Here is a 14143-nt window from a genome sequence, read left to right as displayed (position 1 = left end):
TGTAGCCGGACTTCATCATAACGACAGGAAGCTGTGGCCTGTGGTGTGATGCTGCTGCTCTTCAGTCAGTCAGTCAGCATGGACTTCACAACACTGTGCACTGTTGTTGGTGAGTACTTCTATCTTTCATCTTTTAGACCTTAGAGAGTTGTGATTGATCTTTTTCACTATTTTCTGTCATATCGTGGCTAACACGTGATGCAGCTGTGGTGCTAAAGAACCAACCAGCTGTTTCAGGGTGTTTTTTCACATTCTCCCCTCTGTGTATTTCACTGAAATGTGTAAAATATATATAAATCTATAAATCATGCAGCTCTATGGAATCAGCACAATCATGGCTAGCAATGGGAACAACTCAAACATGTCCGTGTGCAGAATAACACAGTTAGAATGACAGAAATCATAAGAAAATAAAACATTCTCCCATGAATTGTAGTGTTTTTAACAGGATCTAGTTATTCCAACCACTTTTTGGACACATTTTAAATGAGACATGCAGAAGAAAGTGATTGTGACATACACTACCGGTCAAAAGTCTTAGAACACCCCAATTTTTCCAGTTTTTTATTGAAAATCAAGCAGTTCAAGTCAAATCAACAGCTTGAAAGTGTACAAAGGTAAGTGGTGAACTGCCAGAGGTAAATAAAAAAGGGTAAAATATAACGTACATTTCAGAATTATACAAGTAGGCCTTTTTCAGGGAACAAGAAATGGGTTAACAACTTAACTCTATGGAGTCTTGGGCTATTTTGTCCATTTTTTAATTCTTTTCATGTCTTTGTAAGTCATTTTGTGTCTTTTTTTGGTCATTTTGTGTCTTTTTTTAGTCATTTTGTGTCTTTTGGTGTCTTTTTTGTCATTTCGTGTCTTTTTTTAGTCATTTTGTGTCTTTTTTTGTCATTTTGTGTCTTTTTTTAGTCCTTTAGTCCAACATAAAATGTGATTTTGAATCTTTTTTTTACTTTCAAAACACTATCATGCTCAATAAAGGATTTTAAATGTTGCAAATGTGCATTAATTTCAGAGTACACTGAGACATTAAACTGCATAATTTTCAATTAAATTCTGGAAAAGTTGGTGTGTTCTAAAACTTTTGACCAGTAGTGTAAATATCACTATTTTAAGCTTAGTTTTGGTCACTTTTTCTGACGGAAACCGACTATCCGTCCAAGGACTGTAGGAAAGTTCCATTTTATACTTACTTTCTGGAGATCTTTTATAAAGAAAACATACTTTTTTTTATCCCACTAGCAAATGTTGGGGTGGAAGATTAATGGAAATTAAAACTATCTAAAAGGATTTCACAGCTTCCACCACTGTTTCTGCCTTTAACATGAAGCTTTGTGCAGCTCAAACCAACCACATATTGTTCCATGTCCATGTATTGAAACAGGAAATGCCGCTGGAGCTTGCCGAGCATCTACACATCAGCTGGGTTTGCTTGCTTGTCTTTTCAATTTGCCTTCATCTTTGTCATTCTTTTCTTGCAGCCAATCTGAGAGTTGTTCCGGACAGATCCCAGTTCTTTAAGTACGAGTCCGTGTCTCTGAGCTGTGAGCATCAGGGAAACTCTTCTGAGTGGAGCGTGAAGAGGAACACATCCAAACAATTCAACCAAGACTGCTCCGTGTTTGGGAATACAATAAATGAATCCCATTGCTGCAGTGACGACCTTTACATATTTGATAGTGGAGTGTACTGGTGTGAATCTGCAGCTGGAGAGTGCAGCGATGCCGTCAACATCTTGGTGACAGGTGGGTTTAACCAAAAGATGAGCTGTAGCTCTTTAGGGAGAATAATTTTGTTTTACCTCCATTCCACGAAGCAACCTCTTGGTCAGAAGTGCAGCCGATGTAGAAGAACCTTAAGCCTGTATTCTCTCTAATGTCCAGCAGGGGACGACTCTACTGGCTGCAAAAAGAAGTCAATAAATGTATTTAGATCAAGGGAAATGACTTTACTCCTCACTTGATTTGTGACCTCAGTCAACGTTCTCATTGTGAGTTCATGGTCTCAATTGTTAATTTCAAGTCTTCTTCAATACAGCATGATGTTCGTTTCGTAAATTATGCTCCCATTTAGGGTAAAAAAGACCATACAGCAGGGGAGACTTTAGGGTTTGGCTACCGTGTGATTGACAGGTGTGAACTTGATGTTTACTGAGGTAATAAATCAAGACAGAAGTAGGATTATTTTCTGATAGACTCATGAACAATCAAACTTCTATTTGCAGCCAGTGCAGTCGCCCCCTGCTGGACATTACAAAGAATACAGTTTAAAAGCGATTCTGCATCAGCTGCACTTTTTAAACCTGGTGGTTGCCGCCTGGATACACCACTCTACCTCAACTTCTTGTATTTGTTTAGTAGTCTGTGTGTGTTACAACATTAATTTAAGGACGTTAAATGATGCATTTCACCGACAAAAAACATGTCTTGTAACCTTATGTAGAAGAAGAGTGGATATACAATTTCAATGTACATGCAGAAGAGAAAAATTGTGTAAAAGGTCAAGAAGAGGAAGTTTTCCGCTCTGTAAATGATCCTGTGTTGACTGTCTCCTTGTCTTTCTGTCCCTCAGGTGGTCCAGTGATCCTGGAGAGTCCTGCTGTCCCTGTGATGGAGGGAGACGCTGTGACTCTGAGCTGCAGAACCAAGTCGACCTTCTCCTCCAACAACATCTCAGCAGATTTCTATAAAGACGGCCTCTTCATCAGCAGCAGCTCTACAGGAGAGATGACCATCCACAGTGTTTCTAAATCTGATGAAGGACTCTACAAGTGTAACGTCTCTGGAGGTGGAGAATCTCCAGACGGCTGGTTGGCTGTCAGAGGTGAGAGGAGCCGTAACTTTTTTAACAACTGATAAGCCTGTGCTGTCTATCCAAGATGGACACAAATATTTACTTTTAGTTATATTTCATACACATCCACCATGAAACAAAGAACGACTCCAAAACCTATGAAAATATGCTGCTGTGAGTCAGATATGAGGGTTGATCTATAGCTGTGTGAACCAGCCATACAGACAGAACTTGAGGTCGGTCTGTGGCTATTTGTGTTTTGCAGCAGGACATCCTGAGCCGCCGTACTCCCCCCTCACACACATTCTACTTCCTGTGGTGGGCGTCGACCTCTGGCTGGTCTGTGTGATGCTGCTCTGCCTCTGGAGGAGCCACAAAGGTCAGCCTGTTTTCATGTCATGACAGTAACATACTTGTCACAGGTTAACTGCAGCAAGACAATTCAACTAAATTGTGATTCAGTCATCAATTTAAAGAAGACATGAAAGTTGCAGGCTGTGGTCTTTAGCTTTCAGAATCTATAGACATGTAGAATGAAGTGATTCTGATAGAAATATCACAATTTTAAGCTTCATTTTTGTCACTTTTTCCAAAGGAAACCTTTTGTCCATTCAAAGACCGTTGGAAAGTTCAAACTCCAACGATAATGCCTGTTTTACAGTTTATCTCTACATTAAGTTTTTGGCAATCTTTTAAAGAAAACATACATTTCAATCCCAGCAGGATGGTGGTGTGCAGAGGGTTAAATCTCAAGTTTGGGTCATGGTGTTCATGTGGCTCTGAATTTTTAAAAGTGAATTTGTTATGTGTTGAAGTTATGGGGACTCAAACATTTTGGAGTAAAACATTGAAAAAAAATATATATTTTTTTTAAATCCAAAATTCACCTTAAAAATCTCAATGTACATTTTTAAACCAAACTGTATCACATTTTGTGCTGCAGATGAAATTGATCCTTCGGTTGTCTTGTACACTGATGTCACCAGCTCATGGAAACAAAAAGGTAAACACACACAAACACACACACACACACACACACAGACACATGGTAAGATACACAAACGCAAAATATGAAGTACACAAACACAGAAAATGCAGCATTTCTATCTATTTAGCTTTACAGACAACATTAGACGTATAACAATACACTGAATATGAATGTTGAACCACCACTACCGGTCCTACATACGCATTTAAATCAACTCTCAAGTCTGTAGACAGTTAAATTACATATAAAGCATATAAAACACGCCTCTTTAAATTGGCTGTTCAATAACTACAGGCGGATTTGGTTTTAGTGTTTGTAAGAGCGTCATGTTTTGATGTTTTTCTGTTCACTTCTACTGTATGCACCATGTGCGGTTTTGATTTTCTTCTTTGTTCTGTTAAAGTACTTTGTAACTGTTATGTTTAAGGAAGCGCTGACAACGACTGTGTGCTAACTCCATGCTCTATTATTAGCAACTTCAGGTGACACTCAGAACACACGTCACACGTTACGCTTACAGCTGACGTCATGCCGTCATGACTCTAACCTGGCGTACAGCCGTACACTACATTTACCCCCTCCCCTTTTAAATAACTCGAACCAGTACAGCAGAACATTCTCTTAACAAATCAACCTGGCTGACAAAACCGGGAAGACTACCGGTTTGCCCGCATAGCCCTGTGGATTATTCTGCCACATGACAGACTATGCACTAGCTAAACTTCAAAAGTCTGTAACGTAGTCTTTGAGGTAGGATGGCCTCTGGTGGGCCCGAGCCGGGCGTAGCCCGAGCTGCAGTGGTTCAGCCGGTGCATCCGGCTCAGGTGGGTGTGCAGCCGGGGCCTCCAGCCGTGCCTCAGGCTGTGCCTCCGTAATGTCCCAGTCAGCGTCTGCATGACGCTGCTCGATTGCAGCGGCCTGCTCAGAGTCAGATGGCGCCGCCACCTTCTCAAGGCGGTTGGCGTGCCAACGCGACCCGTCGGCTAGGCGGAAGGTAGCCGGCCCCAGCTGTGCTGTGATCTGCTGTGGTGCAGACCAGAATGAGAGCAGTTTGTGGGACTGACTGGGACGACGAATGCGCACCCAGTCCGACACTGTGAGTGCAGGGAATCTCGCTCGATGTCCTCTGTCAAACCGCTGCTTCATACGCTGTTGCTGCCCTGCCACTCTGTTCCTCAAGGATGGTGCTGCTGCTGAAGGGTTCCCTGTCGTAGGGCGCAGACGATCCAGGGGAAGCTGCAGTTCACGACCCAACATCAAGAGAGCTGGAGACCTGCCCGTTGTTTGGTGTTGCCCTGTAGTGGAGCAGAGTACTCTGCAGTGCCGATGGAAACGGGAGGCTTTCTGCCAGATGTGCTCTGAGCCCGTTCTTGAGCGTTTGGTTCAACCTTTCCACGCCGCCATTAGCCTGCGGGTGGTAGAAGGCTGTTCTAATGTGCTTGACTCCTCTCTCCTCCGCGAAGGAAGTGAAGTCGGCCGAGATGAACTGGGGCCCGTTATCAGTGGTGATGGTATCAGGAAAGCCCCAGCGTGTAAACAGGGAGGAGAGGAAGTCAGTGACCACCTTGGTGGTGACAGAACCGGTAGGGAGGACCTCAGGCCATTTGGAGTGGAGATCGTAGGTGACCAGCAGAAAGCGTTGGTGCTGGGGGACGCCGATGTCGCAGATGTCCAGTTGAATGTGGGTCCACGGCGTTTGTGGCCACGGCAGAGGCTGTAAAGGCGGAGGTGGGGGCAGACCAGTCTTACCGCTGGTTAGGCAGGCTGTACAGTCTTTCACCATCACCTCCACCTCTCTGTCGATGCCCGGCCACCAGACGGAGCCCCTGCAGCGCTGCTTAACCTTCACAACGCCCAGGTGACCTTCATGCATCATGGTTAGGACGCGTGCCGTGCACGTAAGGTGCTGGGAACCACTATACACAATCCCCGTGCAACGCAGACATCATTCCAGCAAGAGAGCTCACCCTTGACGCGGTTGAAGGGTGCCAGTTCTTCCGAGACTCTGGCGGGCCAGCCCTCTTGGATAAACATGTGGAGCTGGACGAACACAGGGTCCTGTTCGGAAGCAGCCTGGAGCTCCTGCAGAGAAACGGCTGCCTGGAGGGGCGTTTACAGCATGAGAATCAGTTCTGGCTCTGAGGGGTCCTGGACGGTGTCAGGCACCGCACCGGGCGTGGCTCTGGAAAGGAGATCTGCAACAACGTTCTCTCTGCCAGGCGTAAACTGTGTGGTGAAGTCGTACGCCTGCAGCCTCTCAGACCACCGATAAAGGCGCAGTGGCCTGTGGCCAGATCCAGTTGTGGCCAGCAGGGCGGTGAGGGCCTGGTGGTCCGTCCGCAGGGTGAAGTGCCGCCCGTACAGGTACATGTGTCAACGTTCACAGGCCCAGACGCAGGCCAGCGCTTCCCATTCCCCCACCGAGTGCTTGCACTGAGCCGGAGTGAGAGATCTCGAAGCAAACCACCGGCCGCTTGGGACAAGACGGCGGCGACGGCTGTGTTGGATGCGTCACAGGTCACGAACGTAGGACTCCGCAGGTCAAAGTGGGCCAGCACCGGTGGAGAGGTGAGCTGGGACTTGAGGCGGTGGACAGCGGCATGGCATGCGGGGGTCCAAGCCCAGGGTACGTCCTGCTAGAGAAGGGCGCGCAGCGGTGCAGTGGTCTCAGAGTAGTGGGAGAGCCCTGGAGCCGTAGCGGATAGAGAAAGTGGCGGTGCCTACCATGCCGATTCTAGTGTGTCCATAGCCATAGAGCTCCTCTGCGTCCGCTCTGATCGCCTGATGGGGGAAGAGCCACCGGACTGTGGACTCGTTGAGCAGAGATCTGGAGGCAGCAGTGTCCAGCAACAGTGGCAGGCATACTCCATCTAGCTCCACCGTGCACCAGGTGAATTGCTTGGCATTGGAGTCCACAGAATGGATGGTGGTCGGGCTTGGCGGGCGGGGTGAGCGGGGTTGGGGGTTTGCGGAGGCAGGTGCGGAGCGGCATACTTTGGCGAAGTGGTTTAGCTTACCGCAGTGCTGGCACCTCTGCCCCATGGCTGGACACACTGGTGCGCGTGAGAGGTGAGAGGAAGAGCCACAATTTCCACACGGCCGGCGTCCTGTAGCCCCCCGGCGTCCCGCAACGTTTACCTCAAGGTCGGAGGAGGGTTGAGCAGACGGGGCCACTGTCTGTGCCAAGGCCGCTGTGAGTGGGGGCGTCGGGCTTGGCGCCGCTAGCCGCGATGCTAACTGAGCAGCCGACTCAAGCTGGAAGGCTATTTCCACCGCCTTTGACAGCGACAGGTCGTCCGGCGCCATAAACAGTTTCTCACATAGCTTAGGGTCAACTGTGTGCTCTGCTAGCTGATCCCGAATCATCTCCTCTTCTAAGAAGCCGAACTGACAGAGGCTGGCCAAACACCGGAGGTCGGTGACGTACTGATGAACCGACTCACCCGGCCGCTGTCGGCGTTGACGGAAGATAATCCGCCAGACCACGACGCTCTGTGGCGCTGCGAAATGTCGCTCGAGCAGGGTGACACAGTCCGTGTATTCCGGCGAGAGTCCGGAAGATGCACTGTCCCTAGTTGCCCAGGCTGTGGATTAGCATTGCTCTTAGCCTAGCTTCAGGAGCGTCGGCGAGACCCATGGCTGCCACAAACGTCTCGAACAACTCATACCAGCGGGACCACGGGACCGGTGGCTCACCGGGCAGAGCGAGGAACAGAGGCAAAGGTGAAAGTGGAAGCTCCATCCTTGTCGCCAATGTTATGTTTAAGGAGGCGCTGACAACGACTGTGTGCTAACTCCGTGCTTTATTATTAGCAACTTCAGGTGACACTCAGAACACACGTCACACGTTACGCTTGCGGCTGACGTCATGCCGTCATGACTCTAACCTGTCATACAGCCGTACACTACAGTAACCTCTGTTAGAAAAGTTATCATTAGGTCTCAAAGCCCAAATTTGGCTGGTAACCAGACTTTTCTAGTCTTCCATTCATGAACGTGGTTATGCAGTATTTATGATTTTAATGATATAAGTTATGTCAGATACATTTACAGGGCAGGCACCAACAATGACAAATGACCACCATTAGGAGCTGATTCCGTGGTATAGACCACATCCATTTTTGCCTAGAATATTATCTTCACAAAATCACAAAAAAAAGCACAGAATCCACTTTTTCAAACTCCTTCAAGGCTCAGCGTCCGATCTGCACAAAATTTGGCTCACAGAATCTGTGGAAACACATGACAAATACATTATCAAAAGATCTTTGGCCCTGAACCAAACTTGGTGCATATTAGTAGAATAAATTGCCAAACCTGATTTTTCCAACTCATTTTATTGCATAGACTTTTGTACTTGGCAACCAAGATCCCATTGACTGAAAATCAAAGTGGCTCTCTACCTGTTTCTTGCGTCCTGCACGTAGGCCTGCAGGTCCGACTTGCACTGCCCCCAAGGGTCACCAGGTGCGACTTGTGTGGGAGTCTTGGCCCCCGTTAATACCTGATCGCATATATAGTTATTATTATTATTATTTTAATTACTATTATGATTAGCAAGCTTCAGCTGCTGCTAGGATCATGAATATTGCTGTAAGCTGAACTTTTTTTTTTCCAGGTTCATGAATGTACTTTCTTGTGGAATACAGACAGCAATTTAGCGACTGAAACACAAAAACACATACAATGAACTTTACTGAACATACTGTGTCTTTGTCTGGTAATTTGCTCCAATTTTTTTTCCAGGTTTGCCACTGAAGAGCCACTCCTTGTTTTCCTCTGTCGCTGTGTACAGACTGAACCCCGTCAGGTGTAAAAACACACCGCGCCATGTGTTGACTTATAAAGCCTGAAACTCTGCTGCTGATCAACAGGAGCCAGGAGACTTTTTACATCTTTTTAATGGCTTTGACTAAAAGGACAATCTGATAACATGGAAACATACGTCAGTTATTGTTGTTTCACAAATGAAAAAGACAAACCGAGTTGATAAAAGTAGTTTTTGTTGTAGCTGGAATGTTTGAATATTGATAAGATTAAAGTGAAAGAGTCTTTGCAGTAAACACACACTGATGGGTAGAGGTCACTCAGGGTCTCCTCTCGGCAATTCATTTGAAAATACTTGAAAAAAGCACATTTACAGTAATATATGAAAATTATTTTCCTTATTCTGATTTTATCTGCCTTGTCAGGTTATATTTGCCCAATTCTGTTTTGTAAAGCACTTTGTTAAGTTGTTACAGTAAGAAAGCACTAAATAAAGTTTCTTATAACCAAACTGTGACACTTTCACAACATTAGTCACGTTACAGCAGCGACTTTCAAGCTTAGGTATGAAAATGTGTTCATCTTCTGACAACAGTTGAGACGCTGAATAGGAAACACTTATTTGGGTCAATGGTACTTCCTGTTGTTTGTGTACAACTTGCTAGAAACTACGGCAGGAATTACTGAGCCTTTTTCAGTTATTATGTAAGTTTTGAGAGATGGGCTGACAGATTGTTGGGTTTCTTGACAACAAATCCCATGATGACATGCTGTTAAAGACTGAGACTTTATCACATCTTCAGTGAGTTTTAGGGGCACTTCGTCAACTTGAACAGTGGTTTGGTTTGTTGTTGATGCACAACAAAGATTGCTTGGGTTGATTTTTTGGGATTTAGAGATATCATCTTAAAATGCAGATTTTCTGCTGTTGCAAAACATTATGGACAATTTGTGCTATAATCATGTGTGCTGTCACAACATTACAAATCTTAATAAAGAGCTACATTTAGGTCAATCTTGTATACTGCATGCCTTAGTATTATAGTGCCATCAGCTGGACAAATAGGAAAACTGTTGCACAGAGGATCCCAGTAGTCTGCAGATGAAAACAGACATCCGTGCATGAAACTAATCTCAATGAAGACTTTGTGTAACCTCAGTGTGAGCAGGTGTCGTCTTTGTGTCACTGAAGATACTGCAAACACTTTAAAAGAGTCTGAAGTGTTCTGTCTGTACGAGCTAAAATTACACAGAAAAACACAGAGTAACTTTTTCTTGATCCCTGTGACTTCTGTGAAACTATTTTGTTATCCTTAAAGTGATTTTGACTTGAAAAATATGCATGAATAATAACATAAAGAAGACAGTGAATAGTACCAAACCTACTGGTTCCTAAAACAGGTGGACACTGCGGGTTCTAATGTTAGTCAAACAGTAAAAAACAAACACTACAGGGCAAGAGTGTGTCAGATATGGACATGATGAACAGGTTTTGGTGTCTGTATGGACACAGTGATATCAAACCTGGCAACCTAATATGTTGGCAGATTTGACGGGGTCAGTTTTTAGTGTTTTTTTGTGTTGCTTTGTTTTTTTGGTTGGGTTCGAGACCATCACCAAAAGTTGACGTACGCTTATGGTCTGGCACACAAAAAATGACCATAGCAGCCGAACGGGCGAAACAGCGATATGACCAAAGGGCTAATGCGACAGCATTATTGAATGGAGAGCGGGTATGGGTTTGTGATAGGAGATGCACCAGTCTGACACTGTTTCATATTGAGTTACTTCAGCACTTGAGCAAACACTTGCAACATGAAATTAGAGTCCTGGTCCGTTTGCACATCCTTTGGTTAGCCAAACAATGAACAGAACTTATAATAATATTTATTTCTTGTAGGCAGACACGTATTGCCCAGGTGTCTTTGAATGTTTCACATGACGTTGCTTTGATGGTCCCATCAGCTGTATTGTTAGACAGGTTTGGTCGTCCTGTCTGATTTGACAGGTTTATTTTTCACCTCTTTAAACCCTCAAACCCTCCTACAACAGTGCAATTTTTGTCTTTTTTAAGTGGTGTTTTTAGGGCTGGATGGCAGGTCAGTAAATGGCACATAGAAATGCTGTACATCATTCAAAAGTATGGGAGCTGCCGTATAGGTTAAAAACCCCGCCCCTCCATGTTAGTGGCACTGTGACATCATGATTTACAGCTGTAACTGACTCCTGATTGGTTAGAGGTGAGTTTTAGGCGAGAACTCCAAACCACAGCTCCACTCTGTGTCACTACTGCACAGACTCTTAAACAGAAGAAAATCTGTAAAACAATGGAGGACAACAACACTTCTTGAAACATAGACTTGTGATGGATTTTAATAAAAAGGTTTCTGATATACAGTCAGGTTGACAGAATAGATGTCCTACTTATTCTATATTGTAAGGTTTGTGCATATTTATTTCTCAATTTCGGTAATTTAGGGAATAACCTGATTCATTTTCATGCATCATCAAGCCTCATCAACCAATTATCTCAGAAACATATCCTGTAAATGTGAGAATGTTCATAAATCTGGCCACAACACCCTTCCTCTGGAAACTTGAGCTGTAAAGACAGAGAACAGATCCAAGACAATCAAAGAAGAGAGCCAAAAGAGATGAATAGCATCATGCCACACAGTGTAGCTGCAGGGCCACAGACAGACAGACAGTCAGACAGACAGTCAGACAGACAGGCAGGCAGTCAGACAGACAGGCAGTCAGTCAGACAGGCAGTCAGACAGACAGACAGACAGACAGACAGACAGGCAGTCAGACAGACAGACAGGCAGGCAGTCAGACAGACAGACAGACAGACAGACAGGCAGTCAGTCAGACAGGCAGTCAGTCAGACAGACAGACAGGCAGTCAGTCAGTCAGACAGACAGGCAGTCAGTCAGACAGACAGACAGACAGGCAGTCAGTCAGACAGACAGGCAGGTGAGGAACTAATTCTTCACCAGAAAGATTTCTGAGAAGGAGGCTCATTTTCTCATAGACTTCAATACAATCAGACTTTCCAGTGAGAAAACATTTATACAATTCCAGTGCATTGAGTATTTTTTAATTGTAGAGACAATTTGAAGTCAGAACATTTTCACTTGTTTTCATGCAAAAAAGAACATGTTTGAAAGGTAGCAGTGTGACTTTGTTGCCAGTCTTTTAAAAGACAGAAACATTTTGAGAACAGAAACAACACTCATGTGGAGCAGGATGTTGACTGTTCACACTCCAGTGCACCTGGACTCTCAGGGCGGGATGCACTAGACTGACACTGTTTCATATTGAGTTACTTCAGCACTTGAGCAAACACTTGCAACATGAAATTAGAGTCCTGGTCCGTTTGCACATCCCTTGATTAGCCAATCAATGAACAGAACTTATAATAATATTTTTTTCTTGTAGGCATACACGTAACACCCAGGTGTCTTTGAATGTTTCACATGAAGTTGCTTTGATCGTCCCATCAGCTGTATTGTTATACAGGTTTGGTCGTCCTGTCTGATTTGACAGGTTTATTTTTCACCTCTTTAAACCCTCAAACCCTCCTACAACAGTGTAATTTTTGTCTTTTTTAAGTGGTGTTTTTAGGGCTGGATGGCAGGTCAGTAAATGGCACATAGAAATGCTGTCCATCATTCAAAAGTATGGGAGCTGCAGTATAGGTTAAAAACCCCGCCCCTCCATGTTAGTGGCACTGTGACATCATGATTTACAGCTGTAACTGACTCCTGATTGGTTAGAGGTGAGTTTTAGGCGAGAACTCTTTCAAACCACAGCTCCACTCTATGTCACTACTGCACAGACTCTTAAATTGAAGAAAATCTGTAAAACAATGGAGGACAACAACACTTCTTGAAACACAGACTTGTGCATGATTTTAATGAAAACGTTTCTGATATACAGTAAGAATGACAGAATACAGATGTCATATTTATTCTATTTTGTAACATTTGTGCATATTTGATTCTCAATTTCGGTAATTTAGGGAATAACCTGATTCATTTTCATGCATCATCAAGCCTCATCAACCAATTATCTCAGAAACATATCCTGTAAATGTGAGAATGTTCATAAATCTGGCCACAACACCCTTCCTCTGGAAACTTGAGCTGTAAATACAGAGAACAGATCCAAGACAATCAAAGAAGAGAGCCAAAAGAGATGAATAGCATCATGCCACACAGTGTAGCTGCAGGGCCACAGACAGGCAGTCAGACAGACAGACAGGCAGTCAGACAGACAGGCAGTCAGTCAGTCAGACAGGCAGGCAGGCAAGGAACTAATTCTTCAACAGAAAGATGTCTGAGAAGGAGGCTCATTTTCTCATAGACTTCAATACAATCAGACTTTCCAGTGAAAAAACATTTATACAATCCCAGTGCATTGAGTATTTTTTAATTGTAGAGACAATTTGAAGTCAGAACATTTTCACTTGTTTTCATGCCACATTGAAGATGTTTGAAAGGCAGCAGTGTGACTTTGTTGCCAGTCATTTGAAAGACAAACAGTTTAGAACAGAAACCATGTTCCTTGTTTAACCAAATGCAACACTACATTTGTACTGCACTCCAAACACTGGAATGAAACCGTCACGTAGATCAGGATGTTTATTGAGTGTTATTTTCATGATTGTCATGTATCTGTTCTTTGGAACTGCTACCGGAGCTCCTTTAATACTGAACAAACATGGCCTGAGTTCACCTGAATATTGATACTGAACAGTTGCCACGTGGAGACATGTCATTCTTTTTTTATAGTCTGTGGTTCATTCCCTTGTCCAATTATGTCTCAGAAGTTGTTGCAGCAAGTGAAGGGTTGATGCCATTTGTTACACAGATTAGGTCCTAAATTTACCATTTTTGACTGCATGAGAAATAACAAATATGATCAAAATAGCACATGAAGACACACACAGACATGGAGGAACATCAAAGGAGGAATTGCGTGTTTGGGGATTGTATGGCAGCTCTTGTGTTGTGTTGCTGCTTATTGTGAATCTAGTGTGCCAGCCATCCATCCTCTGAATGCTCCATGTCTCTAGTTTGTGGTTGTAAAGTTTCATGAGGCTGTGATTATCCTAGAGGTCACAGCAGCTCATTTTATACACTGAGCTCAAGTTTCACTCACTAACAACATCACACATGAAGAAAATTGGATCTCAGCTTTCCAGTCAGACCTGATTTATGCAGCTCACAGACTGTTTAGGGACCCCATATGCACAAATATTTGAATATAATTGGTGAAAAGTATACATTTATTTATTTTTTTGTAGCATATTGTGTCTGCAAAGAGGAGACCCGTGGCAACCCATGGAATCAATTTTTATTCTGATTTTATTCATTTTCAAGAGACAAAACAAAACAAAAAAAGAACACTTAACAAAGGTCACATAACATACAGAACACAGCACATCTTGAATTACAACAATATTCCATGGTCATAGTTAAGATGGATACTATAAACAAAAACCTCTAAAGGTAGCAAAAACAAAAAAAAAAATTAATTCGACATTTAGAAAATCACATACTCATTTGCACTGTGAGGTTT

The 14143-nt window shown here is 43.8% G+C and overlaps 1 protein-coding gene across 1 annotated transcript; it reads left to right on the top strand.

Moving 5' to 3' along the window:
- On the top strand, positions 1–8683 carry LOC131989143 (low affinity immunoglobulin gamma Fc region receptor II-like). Its single transcript, XM_059354341.1, has 6 exons — positions 1–109; positions 1491–1754; positions 2581–2832; positions 3068–3181; positions 3746–3805; positions 8537–8683. Exons 1-6 carry the CDS (start codon positions 49–51, stop codon positions 8641–8643), a joined length of 858 nt encoding a protein of 285 aa, XP_059210324.1. The 5' UTR covers positions 1–48; the 3' UTR covers positions 8644–8683.
- Positions 8684–14143: the final 5460 nt, after the last annotated feature.

Source organism: Centropristis striata, chromosome 17 (assembly GCF_030273125.1).
Source record: "Centropristis striata isolate RG_2023a ecotype Rhode Island chromosome 17, C.striata_1.0, whole genome shotgun sequence".
Taxonomy (NCBI): domain Eukaryota; kingdom Metazoa; phylum Chordata; class Actinopteri; order Perciformes; family Serranidae; genus Centropristis; species Centropristis striata.
This window is presented reverse-complemented; position numbering and strand designations above follow the sequence as displayed.